Source organism: Tiliqua scincoides, chromosome 3 (assembly GCF_035046505.1).
Source record: "Tiliqua scincoides isolate rTilSci1 chromosome 3, rTilSci1.hap2, whole genome shotgun sequence".
In the NCBI taxonomy this organism is placed as follows: Eukaryota; Metazoa; Chordata; class Lepidosauria; order Squamata; family Scincidae; genus Tiliqua; species Tiliqua scincoides.
This window is the reverse complement of record NC_089823.1, coordinates 195,552,012-195,575,438: the sequence shown is the minus strand read 5'-3', so window position 1 is coordinate 195,575,438 and position 23,427 is coordinate 195,552,012. Positions and strand designations below refer to the sequence as shown.

Sequence of the window (23,427 nt, the reverse complement as noted above, 5' to 3'; positions counted from 1 at the left end):
GAGCCGCGCCGGGCGCCTCGCGATGAGGAGGCCCGCTGCCCGCCTCCGCCTCCGCCTGGCCACGCAGGCCTGGGATGCGCTGAAAGGAGCCCTGAGGAGTAGGCCCCACTGACTGGAATGGGGCTTACTTCTGAGTAGGCATGCATAGGACTGGGCTCGGAGGCTGCAACCCTATCCACGCTTACCTGGGAGTAGGCCCCACTGACTATAATGGAGCTTACTTCTGAGTTAGGTTCATAGGCCCTAATTCATAGATTAGGCCCTAAACGGTGGGCTAGACAACCCCTGCGGTAATGTGGAATAATCCCCCTCTCTCGGATCCCCGTTCAGGTTGGAAGGCAGCCACCTACTTTCCCCACTAAAACACTTAGAGCCCAATTCTATGCACGTCTATTTAGAAGCAAGTCCCATTATAGTCAAAGGGCTTACTCCCAGGAAAGTGTGGATAGGATGGCAGTCAGAGCCCAATCCTAGTCATGTCTACTTAGAAGTAAGTCCTATTATCTGTCGCTTCTGGTCTACAGCTGCATGTTCCCAATGCGAACTACAGTAGTAGAGGATTCAGAGCCCAATCCTATGCATGTGTACTCAGAAGTAAGTCCCATGATAGCCAATGGGGCTTACTCCCAGGAAAGTGTGGGTAGGATTGTAGGCTTAAAGCCAACAAATTTGTGGTCTGTAAGGCTACAATTCTAACCACATATCCCTGGGAGCAAGCCCCAATGACTATAATGGGACTGGTTGTTGGCAACCTTCAGTCTCGAAAGACTATGGTATCGCCTCTGGATGGTGGTTCTGGAACAGCATCTAGTGTGGCTGAAAAGGCCAATTTGGGAGTGACAATCCTTTCCACACTGGGAGCAAGTGTAGTGTGTCCCTGGTCTGTCTCCCTGGCTATGGGCCTTCCTTCTTTGCCTCTTAGCCTCAGACTGTTGGCCAAGTGTCTCTTCAAACTGGGAAAGGCCATGCTGCACAGCCTGCCTCCAAGCAGGCCGCTCAGAGGCCAGGGTTTCCCACCTGTTGAGGTCCACTCCTAAGGCCTTCAGATCCCTCTTGCAGATGTCCTTGTATCGCAGCTGTGGTCTACCTGTAGGGCGCTTTCCTTGCACAAGTTCTCCATAGAGGAGATCCTTTGGGATCCGGCCATCATCCATTCTCACAACATGACCAAGCCAACGCAGCCCATAACACCAATAAGAGGCTCAGGGTGGACAGGAAGGTGTTTTGAGCTTGGAAAAACATGCTTTGGGGCTCTACCTACTGAGCTGAGCCTCCTACTGCTGTTTGTTATGTCACATTCCTGGTTTTGGGTGGCACGTGTCCAGGGTCCTACAAGTACCACCAGACACCACCTCAAGAACCACTGGTGGTACCCATACCACTAGTTGAGAAACACTGCTCTAAGATGTCACAAGACCCTTTTCTCTGTTTCCTGCAACTCAGCTACTTAGCAGAAATTTGTTACTAGCAGGACATTGAACACTAGTGTATGTACAGTACAGTGTATCCAGAAGTAAAGCCTATTGCATATATAGTATTGATACCTTAATTTCCCAGTTTGGGTTGGGCTACATGCTTAAGAGACCTGCCCTGCTTACTTCAGCCAGTCAAATCTTAATCCCTCACTTCCTCAGACAAAGCCCAGTTGGGGACACAGGAAAAAAAAAAGGGCTGGTGAAGAGGGCTTTTCTTTCCCTCAACCATGTATATTATTGTTATTAGACACTATTTATATACTGCCTTTCTCACTGACACTCACACAGTATACAGTGAAGCTTTACCATAGCTGGTAAACAAGGAAGCAAATCCTATCCTGGGAGAAGGAAGCAAATCCTATCCTGGGAGCAAAATGAACCTGGAAAAAGGAAAGCCATAGAACAAAAAAACAAAACAAAAAACTGGAGTCACTCAGTTTCTGTTTCCAGATGGGGAGCCCAATATTAGGTGTTGGGGCCCGATCCTTTCCAGTGCTGATGCAGCCCTGAAATAAGGGAACAAATGTGCCCTTATCTTGAGGAGGCCTCTGTGCTCCCTCCCACTGCAGGATGCAGCACAAGCCCAGTTGGCACAGCTGCATCAGTGCTGGAAAATTGGGTAGGATTGGGCCCTCAGTCTGTAGTAGCAAAAAGCAAAGAGCCTTGGGTGAATCTTGCATACTTTTAAGCAGTTCAGCCTTGTTTCCTGCAAATTCACACAGGTTGTTTTTCTGGTACCCAAGTGCTTGCTGCGGATGTCACTTCATGCATCTGATAAAGTGGACTGTAATCCACTAAAGCAGCCATGTTCAATCACTGTGCCATGGTACACTGGTGTGCTGTGAATGGTCTGCAGGTGTGTGTGAATTTGGGGAGAGAGTCATTAATTGAGTCACTGGGCAATAGAAGCCCCTCCCCCCCACTGGCAGCAGGGTGTGCCTTATCAGTTGTCAAAAAACTGATGCTGTGCCTTGACAGTTTTAGGCTACAATCCTATGCACACTTACCTGGGAGTAAGCCCCATTGACTATAATGTGACACTCGTAAGATTGGGCTGTTAGTGCCTTGTCAGTGTGCTGTAAAATAAAAAAAGGTTAAAAATCAATGCAGTAAAGTTTGTTAAAACAAACTCCAGGTGCCACAAGAACTGTTTTTGCAGTCTTCACTGTCGCTTCTGGTCTACAGCTGCACTGATTTGATGTTCCCAATGCGAACTACAGTAGTAGAGGATTCAGAGCCCAATCCGATGCATGTGTACTCAGAAGTATGTCCCATGATAGCCAATGGGGCTTACTCCCAGGAAAGTGTGGGTAGGATTGCAGTTTTAGGCATGCTTGGAGACCAAGCCTATGCCTGTCTACTCAGAAGTAAGTCCCATGATAACCAATGGGGCTTACTCCCAGGAAAGTGTGGGTAGAATGGCAGCCTTACAGCCCAATCTTAGGCATGTCTACTCAGAAGTAAGTCCCTTTACAGCCAACGGGGCTTACTCCCAGGAAAGTGTGGCCAGAATTGCAGCCTTTAGCACAGAGCTGCTGCCAGAGCAAATGACTGGTGGCTGCAGTGGCTGCTTTCAGTTTTCCAGGAAGTGCAAAGTGGCGCTTCTGGGCGCAGCATGTAGATGAGCCGCGGAGGAGCGCAGGCGCTGCCTGGCGTTCCTGCCCTGCTTCAGCTCCCTCCGTGCTCATCGTGAATGCGCAGCCATGCGTGCGCTGGGCGGCTTCGCGTTGGTCTTGGGGACGGCCACGTCGGGCCTTTATTTGCTGTCGGTGCGGCTGCCCGGAGAGCCGCGTGGGGGAAGCGGGTGAGTCGGCTCTTCCCCTGGTGGTTTGGGGACGCTGTGTGGTGTACTGCGGTCCCGGCCACTGCAGCCTCTCGGGGTTGGGATTCTGTTTCTCTCCAGAGGGCTGCTGGACCCCGCTCCAGAATGCCTGTGTCCCTTCCTTCCAAAGATCCCTTAAGACAGAAAGCTAGCTGAGGAGGCAAGGGCTGGGTGAGGATCTTTCTCCTTGAGCAGCTATTTTTCTGTTTGCAGGGAGTGATTAGGGAAAAATCCAAACAGACTTGAGAAACTGTTCAGAAGTTATTCCCTCTCCCCACCTGTGCTCCTTCTGTTACATGTGTAGACCAGCCTAAGGGTCTTCTCCAGCCCTCTCCAGCTTTCCTGCGCTGGTGTAGCCACAATGCAGCTCCATGGTAAGGGAACACATCTTCCCATACCTTAAGAAGGCCCCAGTCACTGTCCCTCCACCACAAGATGCAGCGCACACCCCACTGGCACAAATGCACCAACACTGCAAAATTGAGCCCTAAGAGAGGACAAGTAGTTTTGCAGCTGAGCTCGATTGGTCCTGGGATGGACTGAAAAAGGGCAGGGGTTCTGTACTCTGTTAAATTGCACAGTCATGCTCCAAGAGCCAAAGGTTCTAGGGTTTTGTTGAGGACAACTGTGACTGTGAGAGCTGGCCTAAAAATACATCACTGCTGAAATCCAATGCTCCCCTTCATGTGTGAGGACACAGAAATGTGCACTGAACTAAGTTGAGGCATAGGAAGTTATGAAACCTAATCATAAGTGGGTAACAGGTGCTCAGTTAGCCAACCCAATACATCTTGTGACCCTTATGCATTTGGAAGGCACCTTTGGTTTATTCCACCATTGCTGTGGCAGCAAAAAGACAAGTGTTTGACTGGAACATGAGTTTTATAAAAGCTATCGCCTACATTATCAGATGCTCAATCCAAAATGCTCACGCCACAATCAAACTTTTAGTCTCCGGGGTGTCATAGTATGCTGATTTTTTTTTCCCATTTCTTTTTACGGCGCATGTTTTAAATACACTATCTATTCTATCAGAACTGGTATTCGTAGTCCTGTTAAGTTTTGAACAATTGAAAAGCCAACAGCCTGTTTACCACAAAATCATAGCTAAGCAGTAGAACTTCATTGCACCCCACAGGTGCCAGAATTCCTTACAATTCTTGATTGCAATTCATAATGCAAAAAGTGTTTTGAAGCACAAGACACTAAGGGCTGAAAGGGTACTTGTTCTTTTCTGTTTGAGATGTTAATGAGCAACTGATGTTGGGCAGAATTGGTGGGTTTCAAAGACTATGAGAAATTCTAAACTTAGTTGGAAAAAATAGCCTAAGTTATAATTCTTTGCCTGCATTAGAATCCCTCTAAATTAAAAATAACTCCACATTATAACCTTCAATTAATCTTTCCAATGTGTTTTGCACAAACCATTTAACATTTAGCTTTTTTTTAGAATACAGTAGTCTTGTTTTCCAAGATTTGATTAAATGATATCTTCCTTGCTGTGCTTATACATTACACCTTTTTCCTCTTCTGAAATAATCTTCAGTTTCCAAAAGAACAGGAAAAGTAGCTCTTGGTGTGATACTGTTGACCTCAGTTCAAAAGAGTAGGCATGTGTAACAAGAAGATAAAATGCTGTTGCACCTCCAAGACTAAATTGATTTATTGTCCTATGATAATCCATGTTGCAATAGTCATCATTTTTACCTAACCTTATAGTTAAATTAAAATACTCTTAGTTAAATATAAGAGTATAGTTTAAATATAGTTTAATTTTCTATATAACTATATAAATTTAAATATAGTTAAATTTTCATCAGTTAAATGAAAATACTCTTGCTGGTGGCATCCAAACTGTTTGCGTCTGATCTTGGGTGGTCTTCTTGTTTAACAGGTCATTAAAGTTCCCTTCAGACCTAGAGGAGCTGCAAGAGCTTGCAGAGTTTCTAAGATACTATAATAGAGAGCACCATGCATATGTGCTGCTGCTGTTCTGCAGTGCCTACCTGTACAAGCAGTGCTTTGCCATTCCTGGCTCTAGCTTTCTGGTATGTATATCATATGGCTTTATTGCATGTTTCAGAAAGCCCATCTGCCCCGCTTACTGACTAGTAGTATTTTGGGAGATTACTTAATAAATCTGTAAGCTGAATTACCACTCATCCATAAATTAATTGTGTGTGATTGTGTCAGTTGTTTTACAGAACCTCCTTCTAGTGACTGTGCTTTACTATTAATGGACAATATATGTAGAAGTCAGAAGGTGTGACACTTAAACTGCACACGTATATTTTCCTATCATGTGTTGTATTGGTTTCTATCATGATCCAGTGATTTCTGTAATATATTATGAATGGGCTCTCTGGTGGTCCATTAGTCTAAAAGAAAATCACTTTGAAACACTTTACATCTAGTACTTGACATGGCCCTGCATACACGGTTAAGACAGACAAAAGTGTTGTAATGAAATGTTGAAGGTGTAAACTTCTATGATAATTTCATATGTAAGTAGCTATAGCAGCACCTTCATTTTACATTTCTTGCTGTTTTAAGGTGATACCACCTTAATTGAGACAATGACTGAGGGATGTATTCTGAGTAATGTAAGAACAGTGATGCTCATACTATTTACCTTCTCCATCGCCTCTCACCTATGGAAGCTGCCTGAGCCTGTGGAAAAGCCACTCCTGATAGTCCCCTTATTCAGTGGTTCTCGCACATTTAGTACCAGACCCATTTTTTAGAATAAAAATCTGTCAGAACCCACTGGAAGTGATGTCATGACTGGAAGTGACATCATCAAGCAGGAAAAATTTTAACCATCCTAGGCTGCAATCCTACCCCCACTTACCCAGGAGTAAGTCCCATTTACTATCATTGTTAAAAGAATATGCATAGTAGCTTGTTAAAAGTACAGATCTGTAACATTTCCCCATATGCAGTCACATACCATGGTAGCATCAAGACTAATATATTAAAAATAAAATACTGAAATGAATGCGGACCCATCTGAAAGTGGGTCATGACCTACCTAGTGGGTCCAGACACACAGTTTGAGAAACACTGCCCTAAGTGTCAGGAACTGTATAGAATGTGATGCTTGGGGTTTTTGTGGGAAATGGGAAATTACCAAAAAATATGAATTAAACCCCAGTCATGGAAATTTTCCTCTGCACATTTTTTGGCAGTTTCCCCCAGCACCGTGTCTTGTGCCATTTTCTTACATGTTTGGTGAGAGGAAAAAAAGGGTGTAGGGAGAACAGGACATAATAGAGACTTATAAAATTATGTGTGGTATGGTGAAAATGGATAGAGAGAAATTATTCTCCCTCTCACATAATACTAGAATTCATGGTTGCCGTATGGAATTGATTGGCAGTAAATGTACTACAGACACAAAAGGAAGTACTGTACTTCTTTGCACCGTTAAGGATTCTTTATAAACTTCTGTAATTGTCTGCCATAAGATGCAAAGATAGCCAAGGGCTTTAAAAAGAGATTAGACAATTTATACAGACTTCTCTTGGTAGCTAATTCTTCAGCCTGGCTATACAGAGAAGGCAACAGGCAGTTGGGATCTGTTGTCTTTATGCTGTGCTTATGACCTTCCCAGAGACACGTGGGTGACCATTGCCACAAACAGGATGTTGGACTGACTCGATGAATCTAGCAGAGTGGTTCTTATGTTCTTACAGTTCATAGAGTCCTTCGTACTTTCCCCACAGTTTATGGACTGGATCACTGTCTAGTTTTACTCTAACAGAACATCCTTGCTGGGGCTCTCTTTGGACCATGGATGGGACTCCTGTTGTGTTCTGCCTTGACTTCTGTAGGTGCCACTTTTTGCTATGGGCTGTCCAATGTCTTTGGGAAAAAAATTGTCCTCTACTATTTTCCTGATAAAGTAGCCATGCTTCAAAGAAAGGTAAGAAAGCCTTTGTAACTATTTGCTTTCAGCCGATATACAAGTAACACATTTTGTAGGGCAATGGAGCGTCAAGTCCTGGCTGTTAGAGCCTGCAGCCAGGGTGTTACACTGCAAGAGGTGGAATTAGAAAATAACTTTGACACAGTTACAATATGATGTATCTTGTAAGGAGAGTTGGTTTTCTAAGGCTTTCCTTGTACTTAGGAGCTACAACAGAAACATGGTGATTTAAACCCACCATAAATAATCTATTACTTTCTTTTAGTGCAGTGGTTCCCAAACTTTTTCGACTGGTGGCTCCCTTGAATTACTGGGCCATTGGCTATGGCTCCCCATTACAATCCTATACATTGTATAGGGTGGTTAGTTTTTCACAAGGATTCTGTAGCTCCCCAGGGAGCCATGGCTCACAGTTTGGGAATCACTGTTTTAGTGTGTTACAGGCTGAGACTAATTATTTGCATGGATGGCAAAAAACAAAAGGCACTATAGCAAATCAATTTAAAAAACAAAGTTTCTTTGCTCCCTTGATTTAAAAACAGCTTTGCTGACCTTTGTGATGTAAGATACGAGTCATTAACAAGACAATCCATCAATCAGTCCTCCTCCAAGAGCTTACAAAGAGCTGAGAGCTTACACTCAGCCCCTCCCTTCATCAATGCAAAGGGATCACCTTTCTTTCACCTGCTGGGGGGGAAGGGAGGGGTCCACTGGAGAGAGAAGAATTGATGGATTGTCAGCCAGCTGCCCTCTCTCTCTCTCTCTCTCATTAAGGAGGCTATTGTTAAAAGACTGTTCAGTTTTTTTAAACTGATTTTAAAGGGTGCATTTTCCCCTTCTCCAGGGATCAGCACATTCCTTCTCATTTGCAGGGGCCATTCATGTTGAGTCAAATCTGCATATAAAAAAATCTGTGCATAAATAGACTTTCTTTTAGTCAGTTGACCAAACATACTCACCTTACAGTGAACGCTTATGCCTTACAGTGAACGCTTACAGTGGGCCCTCTGTATCTGTGGGGGTTTGGTTCCAGAACCCTGTGCAGATACCAAAATCTGTGGATGTTCAAGTCTGCAGATGTCACACAGACGAAATTGCATAAATTTGCAGAAATTGCCTAAAAGATATGTAAATTGCCTAAACTTGTGGAAATGGGTAGATACAAAGTGAATGCTGTGAAATGTCAGGGTGTAAGGTAAATGAAGCTGTAGCAGGGTATGTGAATTTTTAAAAATGCATATTCAATCCACGGTTAATTAAATCTGCAGATGTGGAGCCCACAGATATGGTGGGCCCATGGTATAATCTTGCTCTACTGTGAGCAGTGATACTGGTATCCTAAGTTATCCTTGCAAACACAGAAGTAGTAGCATAAGGTACTTGTGTACAGAAATCCAAATGGAATTCTTACTGGGCTTTATGCTTATACAACATAATTTTCAACATGTTTTGCAACACATTGCACAAAATGCCACACATAAAATTATTGTGCAGATTCTTCTGCATGTGCTTGTACAACCACACATGGAACAGTACAATTACCACCTTATTTCTCCATGCTTTCCTTTAGGGTACAACCTACAGATTTTGTTCATATAATATTATAAAGAGTGTAGTATTTGTAGTCTTTTAGTTTATTTATTGTGTGATATTTTGTATAGTTTATACCGTAAAGCTGCATCATTACTGGTAAAGTCAGTTTTCACTTTTACAAGTGCTTTGGATAAAAATTAGTGTAGAGTATTTGTTATGACAAGTGAAGTTGTTAAAGTTTGTTATTTTTTAAAGCAAGTAACAAGGTCATTTTAAGTAGATCTGCTTTTCTTCTGTTTGTGGCAGGTGGAAGAGAACAGAAGTTCCTTGTTTTTTTTCTTGCTGTTTCTGAGGTTATTCCCCATGACCCCCAATTTTTTTCTGAATATCAGTTCTCCAATTCTGAATATACCTGTGACTCAATTCTTCTTCTCTATTCTTATAGGTAAGACCAAAGAAAGCTCAATGTAAAAACACACACACGTTTATATTATGCGCACATGTCTGGCTCATGTATCTTTCTCTTCTCTCTTTTTTTTTTTTTTGGATTATATCCTATGATCATGCAATGCCCAGTTCTGTCACCAGAAATTTCTTCCATAAGAAGAAACAGAAGGAGTGTTGTACTCTTGCAAGGACCCCTTGCATTAGCGCAATCTTCCTTCTGCTTGTGGAACAAGCTTTTGAGGACAGAGCTGCATTCTATACAATCTTAAGCAATCAAGTGGTACGTACTACTTTCCCCCACTTCTAGTATCCTTCATCATGTATGTATAAATGTGATGAATTGTCTTTGGTCTCTACGGTGAAAATTAGAGTGATTTATAACCAGTATTTGTGTCTGTACTTAGCACAAAAGGGGCTATGAAGAACATTTCTAATAGATGAGATGAATTGTTCGAGCTGTTGCTTTGAAAAACTGCAAGCCAGTTAAACTCTGCCTAGGCATTGTGATAATAGCCCAGTTCTCTGTGCACAAAAAACATTCAAGCTTTCTTCTTGGACAGTAAAGAAATGATTATTCAAATCACTAATTTCAAGCCATAATTTTTTTCCCTTTCACTCTGCTGATCTTCCCTGGTGCAAGATGCCAGTTCTTAACTTCCAAATGTTTCCTCAGCATTTGCAAATTCAGGCTGCTCTTACTTTTTAGCCAGTGTAATGTTTAGCCAGGAATGAGTTCCAACACTGTGTGGAAAGCTATTTCATCTACAGAGGTCCAAAGCGAGTTTGATGTGCAAGAACTTTTCTAATACAAGGATTTTCCTCTTACTCCTGCAGGCCTCATTCCATATAACTTCATCTGCGTCCAGACAGGTTCGATCCTTTCACAGATCACCTCCCTAGATGCCATTTTCTCTTGGAGTACTCTACTCAAGATGCTGGCTATAGCCATGGCGGCATTAATTCCTGGGACTCTCATTAAGAAATTGAGCCAAAAACATCTGAACTTGGACAAAACTAACCAGAGTGTTCATCTGCTTAATGGGAAGAAAACTAGTTGAAAAGGTTGGGGCCAGCTATTAAAGTTTATTTATAGGGATGGTGCAATTATTTTCAATTAGCTGTCTTGTAAACTGTCTGAAACGTACTTCGGCATTTTCTCTCAGTAATGCATAGACAGGGATCAATCTGTTCTTAAACTGTCTTTTCAAACAGATGAGACTTGCATGTCTCATTTTTAAATGGTGCTTCTGACTGTTCAATAAGTAGGGGGCAATCATGGAAAGTAGGATTTTTCTGTGTGTGCATTCTGTTTTCGCTCCCATCCTGAGTCATGCTGAAGCTGTAGATAATTCCAGATGCTTGCACAGTGAGCTTCATATGCCTTAAGTTGGCTGCTTACAGAGGGAGAGAGTTGAGAAGCAGGTGACATGGAACTGCCTATGCTGCTCATCATTGGGATAAGGAAATTGACCGACTGAGTCTCCTAAGGAGGGAATGTCCATGTGTTGGAGAGGAAGTGGTAGTAGTTTCTGCCTATTAACCTACCACCATTGATAGCGTTTATGCTATTATCAGCACCCTTTATGTTAAAGCAGCAGGCCCCAGCCCATAGGCTGGATCTGGCACCCATGCAAACCACATCCTCTGGCTGAATGGACCTTATGTTCTGCAGGGGAACCTGCTGTTCTTGCCTTCAGTCTCCCCCAAAGATAGTGCTCCCCAGCTGCTTCCATAGTCTGCACCTGGATTTCCGGGCAGATGTGGCTGGGTGGTGCAACCTTTGGGGAGAGTGGAGGCAACAGTAGCAGGCTTCAGTGGAACGGTAAGCTCTGGTTGTACTGGGGTATGTTTTTCTGGTGTGCAGTGGTCCTGACTATGGAGACCACTGATGTAAAGGGAAAGCAGCTGCTGTCAGGGTTGGGGCCTGCTTTTTACTAGCTAGGTACTGTTAAGGATAGAGAGGTCTTGTTTCCCTATTTAGGGGCTTGGAAGAAGTCCTAGCAAGTCCTGCTAGTCTATACTGGCTTCAGGTGGAAGGATGTCTCCTTTCTTTAAGATTCCTAAATAGCTGGATTTGCACTATTAGTAGGAGAGTAATAGTGGAAGTTGTTTGAGGATATTGTCTGGAAGGATTCTGGCTTATTATAAAGTGGCCATCTTTCATTTCCTCATGGCAACATAAAGCCTGGAAAACCACCACCTCCAATATTGCTAGTGGTTAAAGGGAAGGTGTAGTAAAAACCAACTCTTTACTACCCTTTACAAAATTGGTTTCTGTTCGTGCTACAGTGTGTACAGCATGCTAACTCAATCCTTGAATTTTATTATCTTTGAAGAACTGAGATGTTGTGTCTTGAACATTGCTCTGTTGTTGCTACAATAGAGCTATACTGCTTTGGAGGTGGGGAAATGAGCAAGATTATCACTCTTCTCCTTGCTTCTTAAAGCAAAACTTTTTTAAAAAGTATTAGAACTTGGTACCTCAGCTCATGCACAGTGCTCTTAGTATTCTACTCCCCAATAATCAGCAGTGTTCAATGCCCAGTATTAAGCCTATAGTATCCAAGCTTCCTGTTTGACAATGGCTTGGTTCTTGTTAAGATACAAGAAAATGGGTTCTTCTACCCATACCTGCTACTTCAACATGCTGCTGAGGACTCATGAGTGAATGACCCCCCCCCATAGAAAACTAGATGTCAGCAAAAGGTGCTAAGCTAAAGACGTCTGAAGTGGGATGACCCAGCCACTTTATCACCTGGCAGAGATTAGGCTAACATTTCAAGCTCTCTAGCACAGGTTTATCAAGTTTCCTATGGTAACAAACTCCTCTTGCCTGGAACATGTAGTTTTGTTGAAATAAGACTCCTCTGAGTGATAGTAACATTAAATTCAGAATGCTGTTGGATCCATGGATATGCCAAATGGAGAGGAAAATACTAGGAGTCTGGTTGGACAATCATAGTGGGGCAGGTAGAAAATGAGGGAAGGAAACCTACCTTTGATGTGAGTTGAGCAACAATTATGTCCTAATCAAGTGCCTTGTCAACTATGTGTGTACATGAAATTGTATTCTTACCAGATAAATTATTGTTAAAATGGTTGGTATGCAGTGTCTTATGCAAGGAAAATTGTTTGCATACAGCAGTACTGTCTAAGTCAGGGGGGTCAAACTCATTTCATACACAGGGCCAAAGTTAATTCATGGTGCCTACTGAGGTGTGGAAGTGACATCATTAACAAATGGCCAGAAATAAGCACTTTGATTTCACACAGGAATTACCTGTTGGGCCATTAAACCATGGCTCCCCATTAGGCTTACAATTCTCTACATTGTAGAGGGTGGTGGGTTTTCCCACAAGAAGTCTGTGGCTCCCGAGGGAGCCACATCTCAATTTAAAGAGCTTAAGGCAGTGGCTCCCAAATTACCATAAAAAGAAAGCTGTTTCTTCTAGAGCAGTTTTTTCCCCTCATACCTTGCCTTTCCCGTTTAGCAACAGGCAGGAGGCTGGACAGAAACGCTTTAAGCTGTCCTACATTTTATTAGGCCAGGCTTCTGAGATGTTCCTAGTACATGTTCTCCACTAGCAAAGCTTAGCTCATGAAACACTGCACACTTTTAGAACAAAAGACTAAGGCACCACCCAGACCTATAGGTGTCCTATGATAATGATGTATGCCATTTGTTTCAAACCTATTTCTCAGTAAAACAAAGCTTATATTATACAGTACTTTTATTTACGACTTAGGTCTACCTACCTCAAGTCATGCTATTTGCCAGAACTTAAGTTGTAGTGCATAAGAAACATTCTCCTCTGATCAGTACTAGCTAGTACCTTGAGTAAAAAGCAGACAGCTGAGCTGGCAGCTGGTGACTTGTTCCAGCTAATTGCACTACTGAAAAGTCTTTTAACCTTCTGTTGGCACCACTGATATAGCTACCAGGATATGATGTTATACAAAAGTGCCCCTCCCCCAAAGGTCCTGCAGAGAGACCTTTCTCTGGAAACAGAGCTGTAAGATTATCATAGCATAACATAACAGTATAAGCAATGAATCATGGAATCCCCCTTTTTTTCCTTTTGGGCATTTATATACCACTGCAGCCACAATGCACAGACGAGACTATAGGCATATGAGGTACACTGGCTTTTATTCCATGCATCTGTTCATTTTGATAGTCAGTCTTGTCCCCCATTGTTACACACTGTTCAATACAAATAAAAAAAATCAAGTTTGCCTCAGGAAGCCATAGAGTAGGAAGGGGAGAGAAAGACAGCACAGGCGATTAAATGATAATTTCACATGATATGAAATAATTCCCATTAATTGCCACAATGATTGTGCTATACTGGTCCCAGTAGTTAAGAGCGGGTATGAGTTATGAGTAATGAAAGTATCGCAAAGACGCTACTTGCCTCCAGAGCTATCTCCTCTAGTTTGCATTGCTGATTCTAAGCATGCTCCAATTCATTGTGCCCTTATTGGCAAACCCTTAATCAGGCAGTTATAATAATTGTAATGCCCTTACATAATAGTTAAACAGTAAGATTCACCATTGATAACTGCACATTTGGGCAATACTGTCTCAATCTGAATGAGATGATTTGTTTGGTTTATGGTTTTCAACTAAAAAGCATGAGATTTGTTCTAATAGACTCTGCAATGCAAAGTCATTCTTTTGAAGTCCCTAACATGCTAGCAGAATGTTAACACAACAACTGAACTACTTTCCTACCCTACTTCAAGAATGCACCCTTTTTTTGTTGTGTGCTAAGAACACTTTCTTGTGCTTACTAGCTCCTTGAACACAAACTCAATATATGCAAAAGCAGCATGGTGCCTGTGCTTTTAAGCCAGTAAATGGACGCTTTTCCAGGAAAGGAGGAGACAGGCAATACAGTGTGTTTTCTGAGGGTGAATATTGCCTACTCCCATAGTTATGACCACGACTCTTAATAATTAGTGCTTTGGAGTGTTTTTCCCAGAGAATAAGGAAGTAGGTACAGTCAGGACCCCTTTATTGAACCTACAGAACAGAGCAGACTTTTTATAGAACCTAAAATTACACAAATACCTGAGTCTGTTTCCACATTTAAACGTATTTAGCCCTCGCACTTAGAAAAAGAACATACAATTTGCCTATTCTAGGCCAAAAGTAAGAACAATCACCATTTAAAATCTCACCCCTGTTTGACCAATATGATTTGGAGCCCAATGCATAACCCTTCAACTGAGACAGATCACATACAGCATTTTTCCAATACAATGACACTATACCATGTCTCTACACTGAGTCAGGCTACATGCTATGACATGAAAATGGCACCCCCATAAGAAGTTCTCCCCCTGCCCAGCAACACTTGACACAGAATTAACCTATGAGGCACTCTACCCTCTTAGCATAGACAACCAATAACATGAACTAGAGGCCTAGAAACTCACAATGCAGTGCTTCTAGACATGGTATGAAGAGGGAGAACTCATTGCTACTTCTCTCTAATGTGGAGAACCTAACTGGCTTATTTTGGTTTGCCTCTTGGACCTCTCTGCAACCATGAGATTGTTAATTAGAATTCTCTAAATTTACTAAAAGTGCAGTGTGTATGTTTAGGAAGAGTACCAAAGTTGCATAGCATGAGGAAAGATGGAATGACTGTTGATCTAATGGTTGAAGCTGAATTCAGCCTAATCAACACTTTTTCAACCTGTTTACAACAGAACCTACTCAACATAATTTAGAAAAGAAAACATTTCTGGAAGAACTCTCCTTGTCGGGTGTCCACAAAATTTTGGTTGACCTCTGTTGCCAAACCAAAATGTTTGTTTGGCAGGAACCTGCCCCTTTTTAATGCAATCCACTGTGGCCATCAGGGCTTATTCCCAAGTAAGTATGACTGAAATTGCAGCCTTAATCCCGAACATCACACTACATATCTGCACAAGATCAGAGACAGTCTTTTCTTCCAGGCCCCTTGGGAGCTAGAGAGAGAGGGGTTAACGGGAATAACCCCTGCAACAAGACTACACTTGCATACCTGCTGTCTTTCTCCAGTTCCAAGTTTGAACCTAAGAAGGGAGCAGAAGGATGCTGGTGCTGAGCAGATGAGGTAAATGACACCCTGGCTATCCTGCATCATAATGATCAGCCCCAGTCTTCCACTCCAGCTTGAAGCTGGAGAAGTGAGCAAGGATCTTCCAAAAACTCATCTATATTTCCTTTCCAGCTCCAATTTTGAGTGGGGAGCCTAGGGATCTTCTTGTCACCTGTTCCTTGCTCCTTATACGCAATGGCACAAACCTCCTACAAATTGGAATATTCTGCAATTGAATTCAATGTAGGAGCACAGTAATACGTCCAATACTGTGGGAGGATACATTCTTGGAATGCTGAGCGCTATGTGAAACAGCACTATAGGAGACATCATCAACAATGAAGCAAGAAACAGATGCTGACTGGTCCCATGCTACACTGAATGAATTTATCTCATTGGCTACAGTAAATGTCCCACCCACCCAGTAAAACACACCCAGGAGATGACTGCTGTAATGAAGGTTGTAAAGGAAGAGGCTATGGATTGCTAACTACGGAAGAGCTAACTATGCATTGTTGAACTGAACTGCTCATGTGGGGTGGGGGGTGCTTCAGTTTTTTGCCAAATGGTCCACCCTTGATTGCAAGAGTTAATAGCATGACAGTCACCAATTCAGAAATCATAACCTTTCAGGCAAGACACTAATGTATTAGTAGTGAGCAGAAAAATTGTTCATAGTGACCAGGAAGAACAGAGTAAAGATAAATGAAAACTATGTTAATGACAGTTTGGATCAAGGCAAGGTGGCCAGCCTTCCCAAAGGAAGTACCCAGTTGTGTACCTGACTTAGATGTGTGTGTTGGACCTGAAAAGTACCCCAATGTTTGTTTTCCCTTAGCTTGGAATGGCATCTATTGGTGTGTGAATAGCATTCTCTAGGACCTTCCAAAAAAAGTAGTTCAGCCTCAAACTATGTACCCTAAGCAGAGAAAGCATAAGTTGGCAGAGAAAACATCCTTCAGAGGGAGTAGAGAGATTAATTTGATATAAACATGCTGAGCTTGTGGAATTCCTGGCTTCAAAAGAGGGGAATGCCATTTGACACTAACATGACTGGTGTGTTTTATGTTTCTCATACATTTTCATGTTTTGGACTGTGGCAAGGAGAGTCAAGCAAGCACACCTGTGGCATCTAAGCACCGACCCATTTTACATTCTATGAATATACAGCCCAGCACTGCTTCAGCTGGCTTATTGATCTTCCTCATGCCTTGTAGTCAGTAGGCTTCTGCAGCCTGAAAAATATGTGGAGTTATGAGAGATTATTAGAAAGAAACAGCAAGGAACACCCTGACTCCAGCTCCCCCTGGGTTAAGAAGCTATGGAGCAATCAAACAGGGACGAAAACGCTGTGCTACAAAAACCTTGCCTGCAATCTACAGAAATTACAATAAATAACATAATGACATAACTTAAGATCCATGTAGTCCAGCTACAGAATATTAAAAATATGAAATAATTTAACTCATACAATACTGCTATCTGTATAAGTAAAGAATTTCCCTTCATTTTGCCACTAGGCTAGTGATTTAAAAAAATCAAATCAAATGTAAACAAACAGCAGCACAGCATGCAATCCACCCTTGCCCTTCATTTTTGGGGGAGGGAGCGAGAAGAGTACAACTGTTACTCCCTTAAATGCAGGCCTAGCTACAATACAAGCTGACATTCCACACCAAATAACTTCTTCCCTTCTAATTAACTTGACAACACAGGAGAGCACAGCCAAGAGCATGTGACAGCACTTTGGCTACAAATCCAAAATAAATTGTTTTGTTCCTGTTGGATATTTCAGTTAGGTGCATCTATAAGTCGCAGTGACTTGCTCAGGATGGATGAGGTACTGCAGAGGGAAGATGAAACACATAATTGGTCCTCTCAAGTCCAAAACTTACCAAAATGGAAATATGGCTTAGGCTCCCTCACACCCACAATGAAAGACAGTCTCCACTCATCACCACCATATTTCAAATGTTACTTGCATCAGACTAGACAAGCTGCCAGTGCTCCCCTATCAGATCAATACCAGACAAGCAATGGGGTAGTATTGCTCGGGCCAAGCTATTTCCCGGCTTCACCAAATGCAATCCTCCCTCACTGTGCAAGCAGAATGTGAGCTATGGTAGGAACAGCTCAAATTTCTTCATCCAAGATAGTTCTCTGGCTGTGCAGGATGTGCTTTCCATGGCTTGCATGTTCTTGATCTTCAACACTAATTTGATCAATTTATTATTCATTGAAGGAAGCAAACAAAGGCAGGTTGGAAAGGAGAGGAAGGTAACTGAGCAAAACAGCATCTCCATTTCGCTGTATTCACCAGCCACTCCATGCTGTATCTCCTGATCTCATAGTGGCGTACTGATGATGAAAAGTGCTTGAGAGATGCTGAGGCTAGAATACAGCTGCAGGATGTTACAGCCAATCAACTGCTGATTAAAAAACAAACATGAATAGCCTCCACTCTTGCATGCCAGGGTGCAGGGACTCAGACACAATTTGTTAACAATTCCAGGAATGTGAACACCTTCCTATTGAAAAAGTTATGCTGGTTACACCGATGCTGTGTTTCTCATCCATTGTTTCATTGGCTGTGACCATGTCATTGAATTCACTTTCTTCATTTTCAGTCCTTCAGGGTTACATGGCCTGGTCCCATGTCAAAGTAGCAGCACCATATTCTAGCTTGTCCATACACGCTAAGACTCAAAAAGATGATTCTCTTCTATAGGCTTGTCTTCTGAACTTTTTTTTGCAACACATTTTGTCTATGGATACAGTCCACTCAGAGTAAAAAGTGTTAAAATGCCAAAAAATATGATACACAATAGCTCAATTATTCAATAAAATACATCCCTGCCATTCTTGATTGAAGTGCTCACAGAAAAACCAATTCACATCAGAACATTTCTCCAAAGATTCAAGTTATTGCAGATCATTTGTGTGATGGGGTGGAGAAGCAGCTTCTCGGAGAAGGAATGAAGATAGGGTTCTTGAGGGAATCAAAATGCCAGTTGATATAGTGATTGGAGAGGGGAGGACATTCATCATTACCAGGTTGCAGAGCTGCAAGCTTTACTGGTCCTCACAGTTGCATCAGAGCATTCCCCATCTGAAGAGTCACAACCTGATTCTCCAAACTCCTCTGGATTCTGCATAAAAAAGCAAATGGAAAACTTTAAAAATGATTTCTAGGCACTACAGAGCTACAGCATTTTCATTTGGTCAAACAAGGTAAACCCTCAAAATGGAAAGGATATGCACAAAGGCTTTGGTAAAAGCAGAGCCATCATACCCCTTTTTCATAGAAGAGAATGCAAAAAAATTCCTGAAACAAGAGAAAAGGCTAGAAGCTTGATAACAACAACATTTTTCAGCAAATTTCAACAATGGTCAAAACTGGCCGATTCTCCAAAGCCATTTACTAAGGAAACCCAACAATCCTCATTTACTGCATACCAGGATCACTCAGTACTGCAGAATTTGGCTCCCAGCATAGTAATTATACATCAGGTTCCCAAGAAACAGAGGACTAAATTACAAATTCAGATAAATCATATTGTTTACGCTATATCAAATTTTTCTAGCTTAAGTTAGCTCTAAACTTGCAGTTACAAAACAAAATGTTTATCAAGTTAAAAAGGGTTGAGGATGAAACACACTGAAGATAATCTTTCCTTCTAACAAGAAGCAAGAGCTTACAACTCAAGATCTCAAAAATCTATATTGAGGTTTCAAAAATAAGCAAATCTAGTTAAATTTAAATCTTTAATTTGTTGACAATGACAATTTCCATGCCTATCCACTTTTCTGACTACATAAACAAGGAAAAGACAGTATTACTGACCTGATAGCCATGTTCCTCTGGACATAACTTGCCCAATGACATCTGTGTTTTCACCCGGCGTACAGCACTCTCCTTATCTGAAAGCCCATCAGACTGGGTAGAGATCTCAATGGGGATTTCTGGAGTCTGTGATAGCATGTCATCCAGTTTCTCAGCTAGTTGATCTTTCCGCCTATTGGCCAACTCATCTGGGCTGTTGGAATGGTCACTGGTATTCCCCTCCTCTCCATCAGACACAGAGAGGTTCTCAGAGCTGAAGGTTGAATAGGACTGGCAGCTACTGATGCAGCGGTGTGGCCTGCAAATCCATACCAGGTTATAAATTATAATTTAAAAGTGTACTAGGCAGGTGATATAGTGCCAGCAGATGCAGCCACAGTCATTACCCATGCACCGCCCCCAGTCCAGTCCATTTTTTCCCCCCTGTAGATTTCCCAGTTTATTTTTTGCAGATTTTGGGGGTTTTTTATTTTTTTATTTTTTTTTACAAAAATGAGAACTGCAGAAAGCAGTGTTATATGTTTTTATTTCATTATCACAGAAAAAAAATCACACCTCTATTTGGTATTTAGGTTTCTAACAATCTGAATGATGTAGACACAGACTTAAGGTTACATCCATCACCAAGCTTGCTCAAGGGATCTTCCCTCCTCTGTCCTCCCTAGTCCAGCTCTGTAGAATATGGTGCTGGAGCAGGGGTGAATCTGAAGAAACCAGGCACAGGCATATTCCATGAAGAATTCCCCTCTCCCCTGTCCTCCACATCCCACAGCTTTTCCAGAAGCAGCTTCTCAGGAGGTTTGAAAGGCTGAAGTTGGAAAGATCTCGTGCACAAGTGTGACTGGGAATGCAACCCATTATTAACAGCTTTACCAGCTGCCACCAGTTACCACTGTACTATAGCTATTTAAGAAAGACACCACATAAATACATTACAAATGTTTTTGTCAAAGGTAACCTTTAGATGCTAAATCTGAAGCCATTTCTGATTTTTTTTTATCATATTCTACAGGGGTGAGAACTCGAGTCAGGTGACTTGAGTCTGAGATCACCTAACTTGGCACTGATTCCCCACACATGTGCACTGAAGTCTGTTTCTGCTTGTGTTTACTTTTTCTGGCATGTGACTAGTGGAGCCATCATTCAGATCAGGTGAGCAGCAGAGAAATTCCAGCCAGGAAGCAGGGAAGGGTTAATGTTTTGCTTTTGTATTGGGGGAGAGGCAGGAGAAGGCTCTCTTGCCTGGTTCTGATAGGAACCGATGATCATTGGACAAAGAATGGGCAGTCTGATATTTTCTTTGGCTGAGAAGGAGGAGCCTAAGGGGGTTCTTGCCTTAGAATTGGCTGAAGAAGCCCAGGAGGAGGCAGTTTGTAGCTTTCCAACCACATGGCTCCAGTAGCATAGCTAGAGGAGGTGCAAAGTGCTAAATTGTTCAGGACCTCTCCTCAGCTTGCAAAGCACTATGTGTTGCATGGAGCCTTACTGCTAGCTGACTAGAATGGCTCTGAAGCAGAGTCATGCTGTGCAGGATGGCAGGTGAGGCAGAACAGCCCTATCGTAGTTAATGAAAAAGCACCACAGCCACCACCTGCTTACACCTGAAGAGGCTCTCCTTACACCCAAGAAAGTGGGTGTAAGGAGAGCCTCCTCAGGAGCCTCCTCCTCAAGCAATATTCGGTGTACACATTCCGGGGAGCTGCAGGCAAGTTTCCAGCTGTTGTGCTCAGAGAACTGCTTTGTACTGCTACCAAAGGTAAGTCCAAGATTATTTCTCACAATGCTACAATGTAACTGAGGCTGCAATCCTATGCACACTTTCCTGAGTGTGAGCCTCACTGAACACCATGAGACTTACTTATGAAACATGCACTGGATTGCATGTTTATAGGATTGCACTGTAAATTACACTATAATTCCTTTGGTTAACAGAAAGCAGAAACTCAAAACAGAATGGAGCACTTCAGTTTTCTACCTCTGTCTCCGTGGGAATTCCACTTCACTGTCCACTTCTCCTTCTTCTTCTTCTGAAGAGTCATCACCACTCTGGTAGAGAAGCAAAGAGACAATGTTGCTCGCTACTTGTTAAAAACATGCAACAGGCCTCCGATAACAAAGGCAACTCTTGCAAGGTAGCAACTTCCAAGCACCAAAATCTCAGGATGCAATTCAGCAAGAATTATGAACCCTGCAAACTTTCAGTAAGATTAGCATAGATGACAAAACAGAAACATTTAAGAAGCAACCCACTGGAATGCTAGAGGAACCTTACCCTTGGGATGGGTCGTGTTTTACACAGCAGTCCTGGACTACTCGCAGGGTGAGAGGAGCCAAGAGATGATGCTGACCTGTGGCTGTTAAATTCACCTTCCCCACTCTTTCCAGGAAATTGCACATTTGCATACTGAGGGTCATTTGATGGTGCTTCAGGCTGCTCTAGTCCTGGCTCAAGCGACTGTCCCTGGCTGGCACCATTTGTCCCCGGTCTGCAATCCGGGCAGAGACTATATAAATCTCCTTTACAACATTCCCAATGGTTAGCCTTGCCTTCTTCCTGTTCTTTTTCCATCTCTAGATTTCGCCGTGAATCTGCTTCCATAGCGGCAGAGATAAGGTCAGGGCTAGAGCCAGACATCCTCCGTTGGGCATGATTACTGAGAGGGCTACGCAGGGCTGCAGCAGGGCCAAAATACCGGAGATTGTTAGCACAGTTGGCAATGTCCTGTCCATGTATGTTCAGCCGAGAGTGATGCCCATGGTGATGGGGGTGGTGCTGCTGTGGATGGGACAGCTGGGCTGAGTCATCCTGTGCTGGCTGGTGTTTCAAAATACCTGTAAAGTCATTGTAGCTGCCTTTGCTATTTCCTCGCCGGTGGCGTGGTTTGCAGCGGTAACGTCCTTTACTATTCAGTGTTGACATCTTGGGACTCCCTGAGAGGGGAGAGCCACTAGGTGCCACATCAGTGCTGGATATGCCATCAGACCTCAGCAAGTCAGGCCTGGGAAAGGATGCAAAACAGGCTCTATATCAGAGTTAACATTTGCCAAGTTCAGTGATACGTTTTCAAATTCAGTCTCATTGTCATCATGCCTATTAGTAGATAGCTGTGAAATATCAGATGTATTATAAGCTGTATACTTTTAATTCCAAAAACAAACAATGAATTAGCAAGTGGCAAAGAAAGCATGAACATCCCAGGATCAAAAGAACCACTTCAATCAAAGGTGTGACTGCATGAAATTGATTTCTTAATTTTCAACAGCTAAACCCTCCTTGATAAGCAATATTTTATAGCCTCCTTCACAATAATTTAAAAAAGGGAATATCAGCTTTTTTTTTTAATGGGAAAGGGATGTATGGATGATTAATACTCAAGAGTTCTAACAGTGGATTGGAGAATTTTGGGAATAACTTAGTAGCAATAAATTTGAAAAAAAATTATTTTTCTTTAAAACATTGCATCAACTGTACCTCATCCCATAAAAATGGAGATGGATTTATAAACTTTCACACGGTTAATTTTGGCATTGTGTATACAGTATATCCACGTATACCTTTTTTTTTTTTTTTTGGCTTGGTGAGAAAGTTCAAAAATGGTATTTTTAAATACTGAGATATTCCAAGAGGACTCCCTCAGAGTTCATCTGAAGGGCAATACAGAAACAGCCAAGTGGAAATTTACTAACAGCAACTGTGGACCCAATCCTATCCAACTTTCCAGCACTGATGCAGCCGTGCCAACAGGGCGTGTGCTGCATCGTGCAGTGGGGCAGTAGTCATGGAGGCCTCATCAAGGTCAGGGAATGTTTATTCCCAGCCTTACTGGGACTGCACAAGTGTTGGGAAAGTTGGATGGGATTGGGCCCTATGTTTGTCAACTGTACCATACTGGAAAAAGAGCAATTCTCTTCCTTTACTTGTACTTTCAAATCTAAGATCTTGCAGTAATAAGGGAACATATTACACACAAGGTCAATAAATTATTTTGTATTTCTGTTATTCAATTTGTACAGAAATCGTCATTTACAACATACTGAAACTTTGAAATTCTTTGAAAAGGTCAACAGGCATGTGGATGCGGGTGACTCCGTGGTGGGCATTATATATCTGGACTTTCAGAAGGCGTTTGACACGGTTCCTCACCAAAGGCTACTGAGAAAACTCCCAGTCAGGGAATTAGAGGACAGGTCCTCTCATGAATTGGGAACTGGTTGAAGAGCAGGAAACAGAGAATGGCTGTCAATGGACAATTTTCACAATGGAGAGTGGTGAAAAGAGGTGTGCC

The 23,427-nt window shown here is 42.4% G+C and overlaps 2 protein-coding genes across 4 annotated transcripts in view; one reads left to right on the top strand and one right to left on the bottom strand.

Annotated features, from left to right (window-relative positions):
* The first annotated feature begins 3,116 nt into the window (after positions 1-3,116).
* TMEM41A (transmembrane protein 41A) lies at positions 3,117-12,304 on the top strand. The gene is made up of 5 exons (XM_066621048.1): positions 3,117-3,279; positions 5,192-5,345; positions 7,061-7,222; positions 9,065-9,203; positions 10,040-12,304. Exons 1-5 carry the CDS (start codon positions 3,179-3,181, stop codon positions 10,261-10,263), a joined length of 780 nt encoding a protein of 259 aa, XP_066477145.1. The 5' UTR covers positions 3,117-3,178; the 3' UTR covers positions 10,264-12,304.
* Positions 12,305-13,365: 1,061 nt separating this feature from the next.
* MAP3K13 (mitogen-activated protein kinase kinase kinase 13) overlaps positions 13,366-23,427 on the bottom strand; it is a 50,774-nt gene continuing 40,712 nt past the window's right edge. For all 3 annotated transcript variants that reach the window (XM_066620415.1, XM_066620414.1, XM_066620416.1), the window contains 4 exons: positions 21,414-22,140; positions 21,117-21,187; positions 19,142-19,439; positions 13,366-18,446 (listed from right to left, as the gene is read on the bottom strand). In XM_066620415.1, the coding sequence (XP_066476512.1) occupies positions 18,345-18,446; positions 19,142-19,439; positions 21,117-21,187; positions 21,414-22,140 (1,198 nt within the window). In that variant the 3' untranslated portion in view covers positions 13,366-18,344. The remainder of the gene's footprint in view (positions 18,447-19,141; positions 19,440-21,116; positions 21,188-21,413; positions 22,141-23,427) is intronic.